The 21,409-nt window shown below is 38.5% G+C and overlaps 1 protein-coding gene and 1 long non-coding RNA gene across 2 annotated transcripts in view; one reads left to right on the top strand and one right to left on the bottom strand.

Annotated features, from left to right (window-relative positions):
• LOC121395350 overlaps positions 1–21,409 on the bottom strand; it is a 39,202-nt gene that overhangs the window by 13,784 nt on the left and 4,009 nt on the right. Inside the window, exons 2-3 of the long non-coding RNA XR_005962416.1 lie at positions 12,366–12,418; positions 11,025–11,089 (exon numbers count right to left, since the gene is read on the bottom strand). This is a non-coding gene — a long non-coding RNA (uncharacterized LOC121395350). The remainder of the gene's footprint in view (positions 1–11,024; positions 11,090–12,365; positions 12,419–21,409) is intronic.
• LOC108705622 lies at positions 10,925–19,038 on the top strand. Its single transcript, XM_041568690.1, has 10 exons — positions 10,925–11,350; positions 11,495–11,566; positions 11,691–11,756; positions 11,898–11,969; positions 12,392–12,463; positions 13,054–13,104; positions 13,806–16,477; positions 16,822–16,878; positions 17,422–17,469; positions 17,751–19,038. Exons 1-7 carry the CDS (start codon positions 11,284–11,286, stop codon positions 14,018–14,020), a joined length of 615 nt encoding a protein of 204 aa, XP_041424624.1. The 5' UTR covers positions 10,925–11,283; the 3' UTR covers positions 14,021–16,477; positions 16,822–16,878; positions 17,422–17,469; positions 17,751–19,038.

Raw genomic sequence — 21,409 nt, 5'->3', positions numbered from 1 at the left:
ATTATTATTAGCTGGGATTAAATACAAGGTACTGTTTTATTATTACAGAAAAAAATACATTTTGAAAATTAAATGATTTGATTATAATGGAGTCTATGGGAGATGGCCATGGTCGGACTGGGCCGGTGGGACACTAGAAAAAAACCCTGTGGGCCCGGCCTGAATCTGTGCGCTACCTGACCTCCCCCAGCCTGATTTTTTTTATCCGAATAATCCAAATTTTAAAAACTGATTTTCTTTTTCTCTGTAATGATAAAACAGTACCTTGTACTTGATCCAAACTAAGATATAATTAATCCTTATTGGAAGCAAAACCAGCCTATTGGGTTTATTTAATGTTTAAGGGAGGAACTCCACGGGCGATTTCGGCACGATCAGACGCGCTGCACAAAAACGCAGGCGTCAAGTCGGATGCAATGGAAATAAGGTAAGCAACAGGAACGTCAGATGGTGTCGCAGCGTTCGCCAGACGCTACTGTCAGATGCAGACTCGCGCTTTTCCATCTCTTACCTTATTTCCGTCGCAGGAAGTGCAGGACTACATGACCGATTCCGCCACAATGCGCTGCGCAAAATCGCAGGCGTCACGTCGGATGCGACGGAAACAAGGTAAGTAATAGCAGTGTCGGATCGTGTCGCATTGTTGACGCGACACGAGGGTCGGATGCAGGTGCAGCGTCTGCATTCAACAGACCTGTAATCTGGGTTGCCACCTGCCCGGTTTTGACTCAGACAGCCCGGGTTTTTTGAAGGGTTGCCCGGGTTAAAACTGTCTGCCCGGTTTTCCAAATTAGGAAATCCGGGCCGGATTCCACCCAGAAAAAAGGTGGCAACCTTACCTGTTATCCAGAATGCTCGGGACCTGGGGGTTTCCCAGGGGCGCTCCACCAATGAGGCGAGTTGAGACACTCGCCTCAGGCGGCAGCGCCCCCCTGGTTACCAGGGGCGGCAAAAATGCCGCTCCTGGTAACTAAGAGCCGAATTTCCGGTTTTCAACCCGGAAATTCGGCTCTTCTAGTGCAGAGAGCGCAATTGCGCTCTCTGCACTAGCGTCGTGCAGCGCCCCGACCCCCTCCTGCGCAGAAAATGTGAGCGCCGTGAGGAGGGGTCGGGGCGGCAACGGAAGGCCGCCTCAGGCGGCATAAAGGCGCGGATCGGCGCTGGGGTTTCCCAATATTGGATCTTTCCATAATTTGGATCTTCATACCTTAAGTCTACTAGAAAATCATTTAAGTGTTAAATAAAGCTAATAGGCTGCTTTTACTCACAATAAGAATTCCTTATATCTCATTTGGGATCAAGTATAAGGTACTGTTTTATTATTACAGAGAAAAAGGGAAAATATTTTTGAATTATTTGGATAAAATGAAGTCTATGGGAGACAACCTTCCTGTAATTCAGAGCTTTCTCGATGACAGGCTTCCAGATAACGGATCCCATACCTGTACATAGTTTAGTTTTCTGAACTACTAGTACTTGTAGTAAAACTGTACATTTTGTTGATTTCTCCCAACTTCATTAAACCTGTAACTTCAGCAGAAATGCAAATGTCTCATTCCAAAACAAAGTTGCCCATTTTCCCTTCTTTGACATAAAACTAATATATGATATTTATGAGAATATTTATCAAAGGGTGAAAATATGGCAACATTTTTTTGTATTAATATGGTCCTAAAATCTATACAAGTGGATAGAGATCAGAGTTGAGTATTCCCTAATGGCAAATTGTGGTAACACCTTTGCTAAATCTGCCCCGCTGTGTTTCAAGGTCTTTGAACTAAACCCCTCGGCACAAATCCTGTCCATGGAGTTCACAGGCGCCATCTTCTCCCGTGCGTCTTCTTTCTGGATTGCCCAGCGTTTGGCGGCGCATGAGCAGAAGGAGCATTTGCCGGTTCAGCTCTACTGCGCATGTGCCGAAAGTCACAAAGTTTCCGAAAAAAGAAATCGGAAACCTTTGTGACTTTCAGCACATGCGCAGTAGAGCTGAATACTCCTACTGCACATGCGCTGCCAAACGCTGGGCAATCCAGAAAGAAGAACGCACGGGAGAAGATGGCGCCTCTGAACTCCATGGACAGGACCTGCACCGAGGGGTAAGTAGCAACTTAGATATAAAAGCAAATAAGGACCGCACTAGCTCACCGCTCTCCCCTCAATTCAGGTGCACAGTCAAAACAGTGTCCCCACTGTAGATACAACAAAGACTCGAAAGGCAGACGGCACTTCTGAAGATGGGGTTTATTGGAGTTCCTGCTGGAAAAAAACCTAACGCGTTTCGGGAGTTATCCCTTAGTCATAGGTTAGTCAATAAGCTCCAATAAACCCCATCTTCAGAAGTGCCGTCTGCCTTTCGAGTCTTTGTAAGTAGCAACTTAGGGGCATTTGCCCGGGGGGGAGGTAGGCCAGGGGGGGAGGAGGGAGGGGGGACAACACAGGGGAGGGGGGAGGGTTTTAGCACCGAAGGGGTTGACTTCTCCTTTAAGTACCTCCTCCTCCTCCAAGGCTTTAGCAGGTACATGCACATGAAGTACCCTTCATCCTAGGGTGGTTAATATAGAGCACCAAAGGCTAGGATAAGAGACCTGTACCAGAGGTAAGGTAGTTGGACACTTGGTGTGGGTCACCCCCATCTAATGGTTTAAAAATTAGTGGTAAGCCCAATTTTCCATGTGACACAATCCATACACTCATTTTTATTCCTTAGTAAAGGTTGGGCACCAGAGTTGGACAGGGGGCTCCGGGCCTGCAGCCTCAGGGGCTCCCAACAACATCACCTGGGCCCCCAGCTGTAAACTCCTCTGTGTTGAGACCTCCTGCACCCCACACCTCCCAACACATTGATTGCATTTATTGTGGGGTAAAAACACAGAAATATATGTTTACCCCCCCCATTCTACTGAATCTAAAATGGGTACCCATGCCTTTCTGCTCCAAACTACTGAGTCGCAAGACTTTCCTCAAATTATAGCCAATTATATACCCCACATTTCGTACCATGCAAGCAAAAGAAATCCTAAATATTAACGCCAGGGGTCTACTGAGCAACTTGATGCCTGATATGCACAGATAAACCAAACTATGTCGCACACAGAAACCCCCAAATGGATATATAGCAGACAAAATTCCATTGGCTAAATGAAGTAACAAAGAACAGAGCGAAATCCAACAAAACTACAAAAAACAATGCTTTTTTTCACACCTAGGGGCAGATTTACTAAACTCGAGTGATGGTTCGAATTTCAAAAAGTTCGAATTTCAAAGTACATTTTTGGGTACTTCGACCATCGAATAGGCTATATTCGACCATTCGACTTTGATTCGAATGATTTGAAGTAAAAATAGTTTTATTATTCGACCATTCTATAATCAAAGTACTGTCTCTTTAAAAAAAACTTCGACTTCATAATTCACCAAATTAAAGCTACTGAAGTGCAATGTTAGTCTATGGGGACCTTCCAGAGCACTTTTCTACGTTTTTTTTGATCTAATAAAAATCCTTAGATCGATCGCTAAAATCGTTCGAATCGTTCGATTCGAACGGTTTATTCATTTCTATTCAATCGACTGAATACGGTAAATATCCCTCTACTTCAATATTCGAAGTCGAGGGATTTCAATTTGTGGGTCGAATTTCGAGGTTTTTTTAACCTCGAAATTCGACCCTTAGTAAATCTGCCCCCTAGTGTAATCAGCAGTCAGAATCACAGTTTGAATATTTTAGCATGGCCAAATAGGTTTTACGGACAGAAATAAGTGAGCAACACCTGCGCAAGCTGAAAATGCAATTAAAATGGCTAAAAATGCACCGAAATCACCGAAATTGTAATATAATCACCGAAATAACATACAAAAGGTATTGTACGGTGCAATTAGTGAACACGCTATTCGCAATGGCAATAAAACTATAAAAAAGAGACACAATAGTATGTGTGTACAATAGCCAAATTGCCTGTTGTGTGCGTTTGCAGGCGTGAGTGCTGTAAATGTATGTGACCCCCGTGATCCCCCAAAATTGTCTGTGTGTAAGTGTGAATGTAAGTGTAAATTAGTATAATAAGTGTGTGGGGGTGGCACTAAACTGGGGGGGCAACTGCAAATTGTCCAGGAGGCAGAGCTGGAACCGGAGGAGACGGTCTTCCATGCAGGATCCGGTGAGAGATTGGAATATGAATAGGAGAGGGTCTGAATAGAAAGATGAGTAATAAAAAGTAGCAATAACAATACATTTGTAGCCTTACAGAGCATTTGTTTTTAGATGGGGTCAGTGACCCCCCCCCTATTTGAAAGCTGGAAAGAATCAGAAGATGAAGGTAAATAATTAAAATAAATAATGAAGACCAATTGAAAAGTTTCAATCAGCCATACAGTTATGCGATCCATTTTCCGGAAACCAGTTATCCAGAAAGCTTTAAAATACGGAAAGGCTGTCTCCCATAAGGGCAAATTCACTAAACGCCAAAGCGCTTAACGCTAGCGTGAATTCGCCAGCGTTGGGCATTTTCGTTAATTCGCCAATTCACTAACGGACACTGGCGTAAATTCGCTAGTGTTACTTCACACCCTTACGCCTGGTGAATTTGTGCAACGGACGTAACTATGCAAATTCACTAACGCACGCATTGTTCTGAACGCTACCTTTTACGCCAGACTTCCTTCGCCACCTCAGACCAGGCGAAGTGCAATAGAGTAGATAGGGATTGCTTCAAAAAAAGTAAAAAATTTTTCTAAGTCCCAAAAAACGCTGGCGTTTTATCATTTTTTATGGGTGATAGGCTGAAAAAGATCGATTTTTTTGGGGCTACCCTCCTTCCCCCCTACATTTCCTAACTCATGGCAACTTAACTATACAGTGGGCACATGTGTAGGGCAAAATAAACATTTTATTTGCTGTTTTGAAGGTTTCCCAGGCTTGTGTAGTGATGCTACATATACCTCCATTGTAACTTGAATTTGGCGCCGTATGCAAATTAACCATCGCTAGCGTAACTTCGCTTTGCTTGGTGAATGAACGCTAGCGCAACTTTGCAACCTTACGCTACCCCTGAGCGCAACTTCAGATTTTAGTGAATTTGCGTAGCGCTGGCGAAAATACACCTGACGAAGTGCGGCGAAGCGGACGCTGGCGCAATTACACATCTTAGTGAATGTCCCACATAGACTCCATGTTATCAAATTGATCCAATTTTTTTAAAATGATTTCCTCTTTCTCTGTAATAACAAAACAGTACCTTGTACGTGATCCAAACTAAAATATAATTAATCCTTATTGGAAGCAAAACCAGCCCATTGGGTTTATTAAATGTTTTCATGATTTTCTAGTAGACTTAAGGTATGAAGAGCCAAATTACGGAAAGATCTGTTTTGCGGAATACACCAGGTTACTATTATTATTACAGAGAAAAAGGAAAAGTAGATTATTTGGATAAAATGGAGTCTATGGGAGCCTTTTCGTAATTTGGAGCTTTCTGGATAATGGGTTTCCAGAGAATGGATTTCATACCTGTATATTCAATTTTAGTGACTTGGTGAAGTGAAATCCCTATAGTAAAAATGTACTCCCTGATCTCTCCTGTTTAGTTTATTAGCAGCTCTATCTGGCTCATTATTTTGGGAGGAGATCAGGGCCTACCTTGGTGTACACAAGATATTAGGGTGGGCTTCACGCTCTACCAGAAATCTGAGCTGCTGGGTGTGTCTAGTTTATTTACATGAAGGAATATGTTAATATGTATCCATCCCGTCTGCTTTAGTCTGAAACTGCCTTTCTGTCTTTTTTCTGGACAGTAATGGACATTTGTCTCTTACACTGAATATGTCAAACCTAGCAAGTATATTTCACCTTGCCTGACATCCATAGTGGCCTCACCTATATATATATATATATATATATATATATATATATATATATATATATATATATATATATATATATATATATATATATATATATATATAAGCACTGAGGCCTCGCCTGCCAACCAGCATCATTTACTCTCTTCCCCCAAATAACTTGAAAGGGGTTGTTCTGTTCACCATTAAATTAATGTTTAGTATGACGTAGAGAGTGATATTCTGAGACCTTTTTCTTCAGCAGCTTTCTAACTTGCAATTTCAGCAGTCTGGTTGCTAGGGCCTAGTTTGCCCTAGCAACGATGAATTGATTTGAATAAGAGACTGGAATATGTACAGTATAGGAGAGGGCCTGAATAAAACTACGAATAACAAAAAGTAGCAATAACAATCAGGGGCCGATTCACTAAGCTCGAGTGAAGGATTCGAATGAAAAAAATTCGAATTTCGAAGTATTTTTTGGGTACTTCGACCATCGAATTGGTTAAATTCGTTCGAATTCGAACGAAATCGAACGAATCGAACGAAAAATCGTTCGACTATTCGACCATTCGATAGTCGAAGTACTTTCCCTTTAAAAAAAACTTCGACCCCCTACTTCGGCAGATAAAACCTACCGAAGTCAATGTTAGCCTATGGGGAAGGTCCCCATAGGTTTGCTAACCTTTTTTTGATCGAAGGATTTTCCTTCGATCGTTGGATTAAAATCGATCGAACGAAAAATCCTTCGATCGATCGATCGCAGGATTAGCGCTAAATCCTTCGACTTCGATATTCGAAGTCGAAGGATTTCAATTCGAGGGTCGAATTTCGAAGTATTTTTAACTTCGAAATTCGACCCTTAATGAATCTGCCCCTAAATGTGTAGCCTTACAGAGCATTTGTTTTTAGATGGGGTCAGTGACCCCCGTTGAAAGCTGGAAAGAATCTGAAGAAGAAGGCAAATAATTTAAAAGCTATAAAAAAGAAAAAATCAAGGCCAATTGAAAAGTTACTTAGATTTACATATTCTAGAGAATACTAAAAGGTAACTCAAAGGTGAACCACCTCTTTAATGAGGATGAACCTGGCATAATAACATTTTAGATGGCGAATGGTCGACGTAGAATCTTTAAAAAAACAGTACATGACAGTACATGATAAATTTCGATATTCGGATTTTTTAATTTTTTTCAAATTTGAATCGAATTTGGTCTATTCGCTAGTCGAAGTACACAAAAAATAGCTCGAAATTCACATTTTTTTTCATTCGAAAATTCACCTCGACCTTTGATAAATCTGCCCCTTAAGGTATGAAGATCCAAAATACAGAGAGATCTATTATTTGGAAAATGAATCCTTATTGGAAGCAAAACCAGCCCATTGGGTTTATTTAATGTGTAAATTATTTTTTAGTAGACAAGGTATTAAGATCCTAATTATGGAAAGATCTATTATCCAGAACCTCAGGTCCTGAGTATTCTGGATTATTGGTCCCATTCTTGTATATAAATTCCAAATTTACTTTACCTCCTATTTAGCCAAAAGTATATATAAAATACAACCCCTGCAATAACACAGCACTGTGGGCCTATGTATAGGATTCCACCATTTCTTAAAATTTTAAATAAAAATGTTCCGTTGCTATTCTCTGAAGACAGATGACATCACAATAAGGATTAACACCTTTGTGAGTCATCTGCTCTGTTGCTATTGGCTGAAGACCGATGACATCATAATAAGAATAACAACTTGTGCTGTGTAAGGCTCATTTCCATTAAGAGCTATTTTGGAGAGAGAGAGATTTGTTGTTTGGAGAGAGAGAGAGATTTGTTGTTTGGAGAGAGAGAGATTTGTTGTGTGGAGAGAGAGAGATTTGTTGTGTGGAGAGAGAGAGATTTGTTTTTGTTTTTTGGAGAGAGAGAGAGATTTGTTTTTGTTTTTTGGAGAGAGAGAGATTTGTTTTTGTTTTTTGGAGAGAGAGAGAGATTTGTTTTTTGGAAAGAGATATATTTTTTTTTGGAGAGAGATTTGTTTTTGGAGAGAGAGAGAGATATTTGTTTTTCGGAGAGATTTCAGGTAAGTTTATGTACAATATTATATCCTATAGTATGACAAGGTACCGCTATATTTAGCCCTTATTCCATGGTTCAGTGTCTGAGTATTAGTATCAGAATTTTGTTTCAATTTGTAAGTAGCCATGGCACGCTATCACTATCACTTAGTGCTCCCTGCTAGATATATCATTATTATTGCACTTCAGCAGTGGATTTCATGAGAAATAAGGACTTTCATGTGTTACAATTGTGAACTATGAAAGAAAAAAGGCAATGCCCTGTCCTATTGCTCTGTATGCCAAGCAGGCTTTTTATAAGGACATCAGGCTTTACTGGAGGGAAAGGGAGTTATTCAGCCTGAGTTCTAGACAAACCTTTAATATAGATGTGCTTCTTATTAGAATAGATCCCTAGATTACAGTCTGTATAGAGATGTGCTGCCCTTCTTACAGTTGTTACCGGCTAAACCAACTGCCTTTAGCAATGGGCCTGAGTGAGAGTGTCAGTTGATAGCAGCATGGATATAGACACTCACACACAAACACAAAACAAACAAGTCAATAAACATGTACATTTATACCCGGGTGGGAACATAACCAATGAGGTTTAGGGGTGGGCATGTATTTAGCTGCACCAAACATAAAACATACAATTAACCTCCAGCTTCCTACCCATGATTATGTTCATTTTGGCTGCTCAGCCTATAGAATTATTGTACATTAGTAATGTATGTAATCATTGCTTTTCTGCCCCATTAAAGTAGCAAATACCAGTATGTTTTTAAAGGGGACGTTCACCATTACCATAACCTTTAGTATGTCTTAGAAATTTTAATTCTAACCAACTTTTCAGCTGGTCTTCATTTTTTTCCCTATACTTTTTGCATTATTTGCCGTCTTCTTCTAACTCTTCCCAGCTCTCAAATTGGGGTTATGGACCTCATCTAAAACAAATGCTCTGTAAGGCTACAAATGTATTGTTATTCCTCCTTTTTATTGCTCATCTTTCTATTTAGGGCATCTCCTATTCAAATTTCGGTCTCTTATTCAAATCAATGCATAGTTGCTAGGGTAATTTGGACCCTAGCAACCAGATTGCTGAAATTACAGGAGAGCTACTGAATAAAAAGCAAAATAACCCAAACACCAATAACTAATAAAAAATTAAAACCAATTACAAATGAACTCAGAATAGCAAGCTCTACGTCATACTAAAAGCTGAACAACCCATTTAAGGTATGGCTCAAGATTTTCACCATCACTAACTGAGCTTCCTGAGGCAAAATGTTTGCCATAAAACTCTGGGGGAGGCAATGACAGGGAATGAGGCATTTGAGCTATTTTCTGCCTGAGCACAACGGTGTCACATTGAGATCGAGTTTAGTAAAAGATCTTTAGTTGCAGAGGTTAAACTAGATATTACTGGGCCCCACATAAATTATTTTTCAGGTCCCCAAACTGTCTAGAGGTTGACCTGTTTTACTAGTTTTTATTGAAATTATATATGAATTAGGGACTCATGGGACCATTTACCTCCTGGGTTCCCTGCAGCCATGGAGTCTGCTTCCTCTGTAGTTACGCCCCTGTTTAGTTGGGAGGTGCTGAACAGCCAATCCCAATGCACGACAGGCCATGCAAGCCTAAGACATGGGGTCTGAAGACAAAAGGGCCCCAAAGACATGGCTGGGCATTCATCTAAAATATGCAATACCCCATGGTACATCTCACTTACTTTTGATCTTACCCATTCCCACACTTTGTGTCTTAAAACCTTCACCTTCTAGATTGTAAGCTCTTTTGGACAGGGCCCCCACCTCTTGTATCGGTTATTGGTTGCTATGTATGTAATTCAATGTATGTTCAATATATAAACCTATTTATTGTACAGGTATAGGATCCATTATCCTGAAACCTGTTATCCAAAATATTCGAATTATAGGAAGCCCACTTTCCATAGACTACATTTTAATCAAATAATTCCCATTTTAAAAAATGATTTCCTTTTTCTCAGTACGGTATCCAGAAACTCATTATCCAGAAAGTTCCAAATTACAGAAAGGCTATTTCCCATAGACTCCATTAGAATCAACTAATCGAAATATTTAAAAATGATTTCCTTTTTCTCTGTAATAATAAAAATGTAGCTTGTACTTGATCCAAACTGAGATATAATTAATCCGATATTCGAAGTCGAAGGATTTTAGTTCCTAGTCGAATATCGAGGGTTAATTAACCCTCGATATTCGACCCTTAATACATCTGCCCCTTAATGTTTGCATGATTTTCTAATAGACTTAAGAGAGTAAATTTATCAAAGAGTGAAATTCCGCCACTGGAGTGAAATTCCGCAGCTCTCCATTCATTTCTATGGGATTTTGAAAGGCGTATTTATCAATGGGTGAAAGTGAAATTTCACCCTTTGATAAATACACCTTTAAAAACCCCATAGAAATGAATGGGAAGTGGCGGAATTTCACTCTAGTGGCGGAACTTCACTATTAACTTCACTCTTTGATAAATATACCCCAAGGTGTGAAGATCCAAATTACAGAAAGATCTGTTATCCAAAAACCTCAGGTCCCAAGCATTCTAGATAACAGGTCTCATACCTTTAATAATAAAACCGTGCCTTGTACTTAATCCTAACGAACATATAATTAATCTTTATTGGAGGCAAAACAAACCTACTGGGTTTATTTAATGTTTACCCTTATGGGGAAGGTCCTGTGCATTCTGGATAACAGGTGCCATACCTGTACATAAATAAGATAATGGTGTAGTACAAGTATGAATTTAATAACTGTCAAATAAAAATTCTTTCTTTTATTTTTCTATGTTAGAAAGAGAATGGAGTATCATCTTGAAGAGGAGACTGTTGATTTTAAAGATTTAGGTAATGGACTTTATAATTTACTTAAGGTATTTTTGGAATAATACAATGACATAATTTTAAAATGTCTTAGAAAAATTGGTTTCTTGAAGTAGGGATGCACCAAACCCAGCATCCAGTTTAGGGTTCACCCCTAGTTTACAACATTTGGCTAACCTGTGTATTAGTATGCTCTTTATACAGAGAAGTATCTTTAAGTGCAGTTTGAGGACTCTTCTTTTTAACTATAAGGCAGATAAGACTAACCGTATCTCTACTTCTCCTTGACAGACCAGGCCCCAGTGATGAGATCTTGGGGGTCTCTGATGGACCTTAGGGACGTAGAGGAGGTGGAAGAAGAACCATCAGAGGTGGAAGAGAAGGACAATGACACATTAGGTATAACTATATCTATATTTATATATACAAGTATGGGATCTCTTATGCCCCATAATTTAGATAAACATACTTTCATTCAACTAAAAATCTTTTATTCAACTTTTCCTTGACAGATCAAGCCCCAGTGATGAGGTCTTGGGGGTCTCTGATGGACCTTCAGAATGGAGAGGAGGCAAAAGGAATAGAACCATCAGGTAGAAATCATAATATTATTTGTTGAAAAGTGCTTTGTATAGATTTGCATGGCTTCATATTCAAGATTTTTTCCTTTTTCTTTTGTGGCTGATATGCTGTTAGACCTAATGAGAGCTAACACTTGTTTCTCCTTTTTTTATCAGCAAAGGACTGGAGACCAAAACTGGATCTCCCAAATTCGAAGGTGGAAGAAGAGGCGAATTATATAAAATCGGGTATAATTATATCTATATTTATATATACAATTATGGGATCTCTTATCCGGAGTTGTTCCCCCATAATTTAGATAAACATACTTTCATTCAACTAAAAATCTTTTATTCAACTTTTCCTTGACAGATCAAGCCCCAGTGATAAAGTCTTGGAGGTCTCGGGGTGGAGAGAAGGCAGAAAGAGAATCATTAGGTAGAAATCATAATATTATTTGCTGAAAAGAGCTTTGTATAGATTTGTATGGCTTCAGTTTCAATACTATGATTGGCTCTGTGGCTGATATGGTGTCTGATCAAAGGAAAACTAACCCTTCCTTCTCTTTTTTTTTATCAGCAAAGGACAAGAGACCAGAAATTGATCATCTAGTTTCAAAAGTGAAAGAGGAGGAGAATGATAATAAAACAGGTATAATTATATCTACATTTATACATATACAGGTATAGGATCCGTTATCCAGAAAGATACAAATTATTGAAAGTCCATCTCCCACAGACTCCATTTTTTCCAAATAATCCATATTTTTAACAATGATTTCATTTTACTCTGTAACAATAAATCTGTAGCTTGCACTTAATACAAACCAAGATATAATTAATCCTTATTGGAAGAAAAACCAGCCTATTGGGTTTATGTAATGTTCACATGATTTTCTAGTAGACTTTATGTATGAAGTTCCAAATTACAAAAAGATCCATTATCTGGAACACTCCAGGTCCTGAGCGTTCTGGATAAGGCCCATACCTGTACAAGTATATATAAATGTTTTATACAAGGGTATAGTTAGACATAAGGAGAACTTACCCCTTCTTTCACTTTTTCTTTTTTAGACCCAGCCTCAGTTAGGAGCTCGGGATCTGTTAAAGATATGATTTTAGAAAAAGAGCAGGAAGTTGAGACAGGTATGAATCTTTATTAAAAATAAGAAAAAGCCAAACATAATTTAATGTATTGTGCTTTGCTCGTCTAATCCTTTAGCATACGATCCAGTTGATGAGGAAAGAGTTCTGTGGGTTCATTTGTACTTTTGGACTATTCAAATGCCATTTATTGAAATAGTTACATGTATTGGGGCCTATGCATATGGGGTTGTGTCAAAGGGGTAAATTTATCAAAGAGTGAAGTTCTGCCACTAGAGAGAAATTCTGCAACTCTCCATTCATTTTTGATTTTGAAAGGCGTATTTATCAATGGGTGAAAATAAAATTTTACCCTTTGATAAATACGCCTTTAAAAACCCCATAGAAATGAATGGGAAGTGGCGGAATTTCACTCTACGGCGGAACTTCACTATTAACTTCACTCTTTGATAAATATACCCCTAAGTTTTGCACCTCCTTGTCTGTAGTATAGGGTTTATATTTTTCCCACTTGCCCATGGTTCTCTATATATACCCTTGATGCTGTATGTATTTATTGTATGATGGTAGTTTTTGTCATGTGTGTTCAGCTTCTAAACAGCATTGACTTTTTATACATTTCTACCTTCTAGATAACATCGATATGGAGAAAGCAGATGTCCTTCCAACAAAAGGCAACACTGGTAAGCTTTGGCTATTAATACTTTCATAATTACTATTACTGGAAGGTGCCAAGTTGTTAAATATTTCTGTGAATTTAGTCACCTACCTATTACCCCTGGCTGGCACATCAGCTTTAGTTAATGTTCACTAAGTGCTAGGCCACCATCTTCTTCTTCTTCCCATGAAGAGTTCTGTACTGCTTATGCGCTTGCCCCAGCCAATGTGGGACACTGAAAAACTCGAATGGAATGAGATTACAGTGCTTAGTGAATTTGAATACATAAATAACATTTATTCCCTTTTGATCATTATCTCATCATTTTCATATAACCTGTTCCTTGTTTTCAACTTTGTCCCTTAAAATCATCCCTTCAAGCCAACAATTAAACTGACTCTAGTGGGTCTGGGACATTAGGTGGAGAAAGGTCAGGAAGAAGTTTCCTCTCAAATCATTGGCCTTATATTCATATAAATGTGTCTATATTCCCCCCCCCCCCCATATGTAATAAAAGGCACAAAGCTTGCACAAGTGCAGTAAACAACAGCATCCAAGGAGATGTTTTCTGGTAAACGTTTGACAAGTAAATTCAACCTGTTTATTGGTTGCTATAGCTGATAAGAACTAGAGTAATATTTGCTTCTAATATCTCATAACCCTCTTTGTATTTTATGTGCTGAGCTTATAAAGGTTAAAGTATCTCTGTACATTTCTCCATTCTAGATCCCACTAAATCAGAAGACAAAGGGGCTGTTGAAAAGAAAACCATCAGTAAGATTTTTTTTTTTTCAAATGTAAAAATGTGTTTATTGTTTGAGAAAGTGGGTTTTGAACTTTTTAGTTTCACATCCCCTTTCACCCATAACAAGAATATCAAGAATATCCAGAAGTGTCCAATTAGTCCTAATTATCCCATAAGCTGCACTTTTACCAATTAAAAAAACAGCAGATAGACACCCTAAATATCACCTTAAAGTCAACGGGTCAAATTCGCCCATCCCTATGAAGTGCCACCAGTCTGCCCTTCAATCAAGTGCTTTTGGCCCTATGTTTGTCATTAATTAATATTGGGCAAATTTGCACCCTGGCATTAACCCATAGCAACCAATCCTTTTTCAACTGGCTGCTAGTGATCTGATTGGTTGTCCTGGGATCCTGGCCAGATAATCTGAATGAGGGTGAAAGAAATACAAATTACGTTGTGTTTATATAAAATAATATTTCTCTCGTCATTATAATATGGTCTTTATAATAAATATGTTTCCCCAGTTTTGCAGAACACCACTCGACTGTGGAAGCCCAAGTTGCGGCGCCCAACTTTTGTTTTTGGTAAGTGGAATTTCATTGATCTGTCTATAGGGACAATGTCAGTGTAGGCTTGTGGTACCCCAGTGAGCTGTAATGGGAATTGCATTCAAATTCACTGCCCATGTGCCTATACCATTGTCATTATACCCTGTTAGATGCTTAGCTTTACAACTATAATTCCAATTTTATCATTATCCTATGATTTTTATGAAAAATATTTCTTTTTATCCAGTCAAACAAAATGTCATGCCAAGTTTGAAAGAAGGAGAGTTAGAGCCCCCAACTGCTGGTAAGTTATACCATTATTATACCCTTCCATGTACATAATGATATTTATATTATATGCCAAGTACATTGAGCTCATAAAATTAATTATATCTATATTTTCCTACTAGATACCACCAAAGCAGACGCTGGGCCTGTCAATGTGTCGCCAAGGTGGAAAAAAGATCAGTTACATCGCCCAACTGCTGGTAAGTTATACCACTATTATACCCTGCCATGTACATAATGATATTTATATTGTATGCCAAGTGTACTGAGCTCTTTAAATTAATTATATCTATATTTTCCTACTAGATACCACCAAAGCAGACAATGGGGCTGTCAATGTCACCCCAAGGTGGAAAAAAGATGAGTCACGTCGCCCAACTGCTAGTAAGTTATACCATTATTATACCCTTCCATGTACATATTGATATTTATATTGTATGCCAAGTGTACTGAGCTCTTTAAATTAATTATATCTATATTTTCCTACTAGATACCACCAAAGCAGACTATGGGCTTGTCAACAGAAAAAGAAAAATGGGTAAGCTTTTCGTTAGTCTTTACATTTTTTACTATGTTTTAAGCTTGACTTTAAGGTCAGGGCCTTCTCTTGCCACGTAACAAAATTAGGGATTAATAGATTTATACAAGTATCATTCTTTAGTTACAAGTATATCCAGTCCTGCAAAGAAGTGCCCTCCACATATTTACCAGAGTGTTGAGGCCTGTGGCCATTCCGTTAAGGCAGAACACAGTGTGCAAAGCGTAAAAAGTGGCAGATTGTGGCATTTTTGTTTGCACACTGCATTCTGCATAGTAAATGACCCCATAGTTGTAAAATACATCATATTATAGAAGATATTCTGTTAACAATGACACTGACTACTACATAGCACCACATTGATTGCTATTACTAAATTTGAGGGTTCTGGGTTTGATCCCTAAAATCTTCTGCAGGTAGTCTGTATGTTATCATTTGTTTTTTGGGGTTTTGCTCCCAAGCATGATTACACTCATGTTAATTAGCTTTTTATAATAGTGACCCTAGAGTGTGTGGCAGTTCAAGCTTTACTCTATTGCTCAGCTTAGATAGGTCATTGTATTTCTCTAAATATACATATATATATATTTATCTTCTTTGTCTTCTAGACAACATCAATATAGAAGAAAGAGGCGGCATGCCTAAAACAAAGGACGAAAGAGGCAAAATGCCTAAAAATATGAATGAAAGAGGCGAGATGGCTAAAAGGAGAAAAATAAGTAAGTTGTTGGCTGTTAATAATTCACAGTTCACTTTCTTTCAAGAATCTAAAAACATTTGAAAGCTTGACGTTTCAATATTATGGACGTTAATGCTCTATGACCCCGTCCTATACACATAACTGTTGGAACTTGGGATTGGAATTGTTGACTTGCAGCGCTGTAATCCTTGGTTTGACTCTGACTATGTAACTACTGACTACTACTCTCTGTACAGGGATTGTATGTTGTCCCTGTGTTCAAGCCAATAATACAGGGGTAGATAAACTTGATAAAGCCCTAGAGAGCATATACTATTAATTGATAAATGGGAATGTAAGCTCTGCAGGGTGAATGGAAAAACATGCTATATAATAATATATCCACAAAACCCCAGGTCCCAAGAATTCCCATGCCTGTACCAGTTGATACTATAATGTTCTTGGACACAACGTGCATAAATCAAGCTATATGCAGAAATAACATTTATTCACAATACATTACTATCTTGTGATTTTTAGCCTTTGAAGATTTCCCCCCAAAGTGGAAGAGAGAGAGGCAACATTCTTGGAACCATGGTGAGATATTTTACGTTTTTTGTGTTTTAAGGGTTAATGTGAAGCAGAGGAAGTAGTTACCATGAATGTTCTGTATGTTGGTCTGTGAAACTTAAATTAGTATGATATTAGGAAGCCCTGATATCTTGAATTTTATATGTGGATAGCAGATATTTAGGGCAATCTAGAGGGCAAAAAAATGTAGCCCCATGTTAATGATTGCATCTACTTTACACAATACCAGATTATATCTAACACAGTACGGCAACACCCTTGTTTAGATCAATGGAATGGTTATAAACTTTATTCCCATTTTATCATTATTTTGGGATTTTTACTGAAACTATCATTTCTTTCTTTCTCAGCCCCTCGAAATCACACTGGCAGATGGAAGAAAGACAAGCAAGCATGCGTAAACAATGGTACAATGTTTTTGTCTATATCTATTTTAAAGGAATAGAACCCCAAAATAACAATTAATATCCTCATTATTTTTTATAATACAGATCCGTTATCTGAAAACCTGTTACCTAGAAAGCTCCAAATGACAGGAAATCCATCTCCCATAGACTCCATTTTACACAATTTTTTTAAAATGATTTCCATTTTCTCTGTACTAATAAAACAGTAACTTGTGCTTGATCAAAACTAAGATATAATTAATACTTATTGGAGGCAAACCCAGCCTATTGGGTTTAATTAATGTTAATTAAAATCAATATTTAAAATCAATATCAATATCAATACATGATTTTCTAGTAGACTTAAGGTATGAAGGTCTAAATTATAGAAAGATCCATTATCTGGAACACCCTGGGTCCCAAGCATTCTGCTGATGATATAACTCAGCACCATTTATGAGGATATCATTAACAACATATTCATGCTATTCTAAATTATATGAAAATAAAACAGACTAGTTATTAGAATGTGTATTATGCCCTAACTTTTATTTTTCATTTTAGGATTCTTTACTTGGAACAAGCCAACTATTCAAGTCAGAATAGAAATGAGTAAGTGTCCTCTATGATATTCAAAGGCACCAAAGGGTTCTGTAATAATATATAGTATATTTATGTCAATATATCATATTACCATATTATATCATATTTTTGGAGAAGAGGAACATTATTCCTTATAATACATATGGGTTTGTGATCTGTTATGTGCAGGTATAAAGGGAGGGTGAAAAGAAGACAAGAAGTATGGGGAGATGTGAAGCAACCATGTAGTAAATAAATATTATGCCTGAAGTTGTCTGTATTTACTATAAGCAATGTACTTTATGTTGCAGGGCCTGAAAGATGTTACCAGCGAAAATGGAGCCAGCCTAAGGGCAGAACACGATTTCGTCCATATTAAGAACTCATTCATAAAAAGTTTCAGGGCCTAAAAGATCTTACCTGCAAAAATGGAGCCGGCATAAGAGCAGAAGACGATTTCATCCATATTAAGAACGCATTGATAAAATGTTGCAGGGCCTAAAAGATCTTACCAGCAAAAATGGAGCCGGCATAAGAGTAGAAGAAGTTTTCGTCCATATTAAGAACGCATTGATAAAATGTTACAGGGCCTGAAGGATGTTACCAGAAAAAACTGGAGCCGGCATAAGAGCAGAAGACGTTTTCATCCATATTAAGAAAACATTAATAAAACGTTGCAGGGCCTGAAAGATCTTAACAGCAAAAATGGAGCCGGCCTAAGGACAAAAGACGATTTCGTCCATATTAAGAACGCATTAAAATGTTGCAGGGCCTGAAAGATCTTAACAGCAAAAATGTTGCCGGCCCAAGAGCAGAAGACGATTTCATCCACTTAAAAACGCATTAATAAAATGTTGCAGGGCCTGAAAAATCTTATCATCAAAATTGGAGCCGGCCTAAGAGCAGAAGACGATTTTGTCCATTTTAAGAACACATTAATAAAATGTTTTTCAGTTTATTGAAACTGTTCTTTTTAGTTGAGTAGTGGCTGTAGGTGTAAGAGACGGGAGTGTGACTGCAGAGGTAGTGGGAACTTTAGTGTGAATGTCAGTAGATCGTTATTTCATTGATATAGGAGATATAAACATCTTAGGGTCGGGAAGAAAATTCCTAAAATATGAGACAGGTCATGAAGGACAATAGGTTTGAAGTGACAGACAATGTTCATTAGGGCTCACTGACCATAGAGAAGAAGCTGTACTATACAGATAGAGCCAGCCTGGTTTGTGTGTCTGGCGCGCTGTAACTAAATGGGAAACACGCGCTATGTGCGCTATATGCAGTTCCTCACGTTGCCTTGACGAACAAAAAAAATTTCATTCAACTGCATTATTGAAAATGAACACCAGGTGGCGCATGGTACACTTAGCCCTTAATAGGAAGAACTTGACAACGGCAAACTGCTTCGTATGCAGAAAAGTAAATCACATAAATGTATTGATTTCGGTCTGGGAAACTTGGCAAAACATTCCTCCAACTTCTGTTACTATTGTGTGCCACAGTCTGGATGATTTGCAAAATCGTTTTGTCACTTAGGTTGTGTTCAACTCTGACATGGTTATGGAGTGCTAATTCCTGCTCCATTTAACATTGGGCTCTGTAGCCTAATGGTTTAGATATTGGTTTTTGAAACAGAGGGTCATGAGTTCAAGACCTTTAGCTGACTTTATGCAAAATTATTTACATTCCCTAAAATTTCAAATTCAATATTATATGCTATAAAACAGTCTTTAGTGTTTAATATTTATGTTTAATGACATATAATATTGAATTTGAAATTTTAGGGAATGTAAATAATTTTGCATAAAGTTAGCTATAGGTCTGAAGTCATGACCCTCTGTTTCAAAAACCAATACCTAACCCATTAGGCTACAGAGCCCAATGGTAAAAAATGCAGGAATTAGCACTCCATATAACCTTAAGAATGTTATAGAATGGCCAATGCTAAGCAACTTTTCAATTGGTCTTCATTATTTTGTTTATATTTTTTTGATTATTTGCTTTCTTAGTCTGACTCTTTCCAGCTTTCAAATAGGTATCACTGACTCCATTTAAAAACAAATGTTATGTAAGGCTACAAGTGTATTGTTGTTGCTACTTTTTATTACTCGTCTTTCTATTCAGGTCTCTCCTATTCATACAACAGTCTCATATTCAAATCAGTGCATGGTTGCTAGGGGAATAAGGACCCTAGCAACCAGATTGGTGAAACTGCAAACTGGAGAGCTTCTGAATAAAAAGCTAAAAAACTCTAAAACTGCAAATAACAAAAAATGAAAACCAATTGCAAATTGTCTCAGAATATCGCTCTCTACATCATACTAACAGTTATCTCAAAGGTGAACAACCCCTTTAATGCATTTGGACAAAATAGTCATGCGTATAAAAATTGTAGCTCGAGTCAAAATTGTTCTGCATCAAAATTATTTTGACGCCCATTTACATCAAATGCTTTTCGCGAATTTTTCACTGTTTTGCATTTTTTACACCGTTTTGTGAATTTTGCGGCAAAGCGAATCAAGACAGATTCGCCCATTACTATTCTCTACCCTTTCCTACAACAAATGTCCTAGGTGTGAACCTTTTTACATTATTAGGGCAGAGACACACGCTCAGATTTGGGGAGATTAATCGCCCAGCGTCAAATCTCCTCTTCATTGGTCAACTAATCTCCCCGAACTGCTTTCCCTGCCTTCCCGTCGGCTATGTAAATTGCCAGTGTTACCTTCCCATTGTTCTGTTGTTTGGCTGCTGGGGGGGGATATCACTCCAACTTGCAGTACAGCAGTAAAGAGTGACTGAAGTTTATCAGAGCACAAGTCACATGACTGGGGACACCTGGGAGACATGTCTAGCCCTATGAGAGATTTCAAAATTAAATATAAAAAAATCCATTTGCTCTTTTGAAAAAGGGATTCCAGTGCAGAATTCTGCTGGAGCAGCACTATTAACTGTTGTGTTATTCCTGGGATGAATTACTGGGGCAAAATGAAGTCATTACTGGGATTTGAGTTTAGGATATCTGTATATTTTATATTTAAGCAGTAACAATGAGCATTGCTTAGTTGTTTACATGCCAGTGGTGCAACTATTTTGCCCTATTAACTCATCCCAGGAATACACATTTAAGGTGATTAAGGTACGGCCAAAAGAAGGAAGGATTGTTTGGAGACTGACTACTGCTGACTAGTGATGGGTGAATAAATATGTCAGGCATGGATTCAAGGCAAATTTCCAAGTTTCACCAACCGCAAACTAATTTGTGAAACTGCGGCAAAAATTTGCCAGTGAAAAATCTGCACGTCAAAATTGATGCATGTCAAAATATTTTTCAATAATTTGCATGTGACTGTGCACATGCGCCGGAGTACTGGGGATTATGTGTACAGGAATATGCATCCCCAGTGTCGGAACCTGGGGGGTCCTGACCCTCATGGGCCCCCGTCAGGGCCAGAACCCCTCTCTATATAATTAGATTTGAGCGAGCCTGTGCGTCACACTAGGGGGGCCGGAGGGGGGCCCCTGGACAGCAGTCCCGGTGGGCCCCGGGCCCCCCAGTCTGACCCTGTGCATCCCTAGTGCTTCTTAGATTCCAACTGGGCTGCATGCTGCCCCTTAAATCTTGCTGCCGTAGGCCCATGTCTTTGTGGCTGCACAACAAATCCAGGCCTGAAGGCAAGTAAGGCCATTGCTTTATGCCCAATGACTTAGAAACCCTGCCAGATACAAGGCCAAAGCATTCTACACACCAAATTCTACATCTGGGGATCTCTCCAATAGTCTTATGTTATGTGACAAGGCAGGATTGAGGGTCTAGGGTGGCAGCTTTAGGAGGAAAACCACAGGGCAACTCTATATAAAGGCAGGGCCGTTCCTGCCATGAGCAATGGCATAACTAGTTATCACTGGGCCCCACAGCAAATTAATTTTAGAGCCCCCAACATATCCAAAGGTTGCCCTGTTTTACCAG

Source organism: Xenopus laevis, chromosome 7L (genome assembly GCF_017654675.1).
Source record: "Xenopus laevis strain J_2021 chromosome 7L, Xenopus_laevis_v10.1, whole genome shotgun sequence".
In the NCBI taxonomy this organism is placed as follows: Eukaryota; Metazoa; Chordata; class Amphibia; order Anura; family Pipidae; genus Xenopus; species Xenopus laevis.
Note: the sequence above shows the minus strand (reverse complement) of the source record. Positions and strands in the feature narration are given on the sequence as shown.

What these genes read in the sequence shown, in the direction of transcription:
- LOC108705622 (XM_041568690.1), top strand. Translation starts at nt 11,284, where the DNA reads ATGAGGTCTTGGGGGTCTCTGATGGACCTTCAGAATGGAGAGGAGGCA. An exon ending in GGAGAATGATAATAAAACAG is followed by an intron (nt 11,970 to 12,391) that starts GTATAATTATAT and finishes TTTCTTTTTTAG; the next exon opens with ACCCAGCCTCAGTTAGGAGC. An exon ending in TCCAACAAAAGGCAACACTG is followed by an intron (nt 13,105 to 13,805) that starts GTAAGCTTTGGC and finishes TCTCCATTCTAG; the next exon opens with ATCCCACTAAATCAGAAGAC.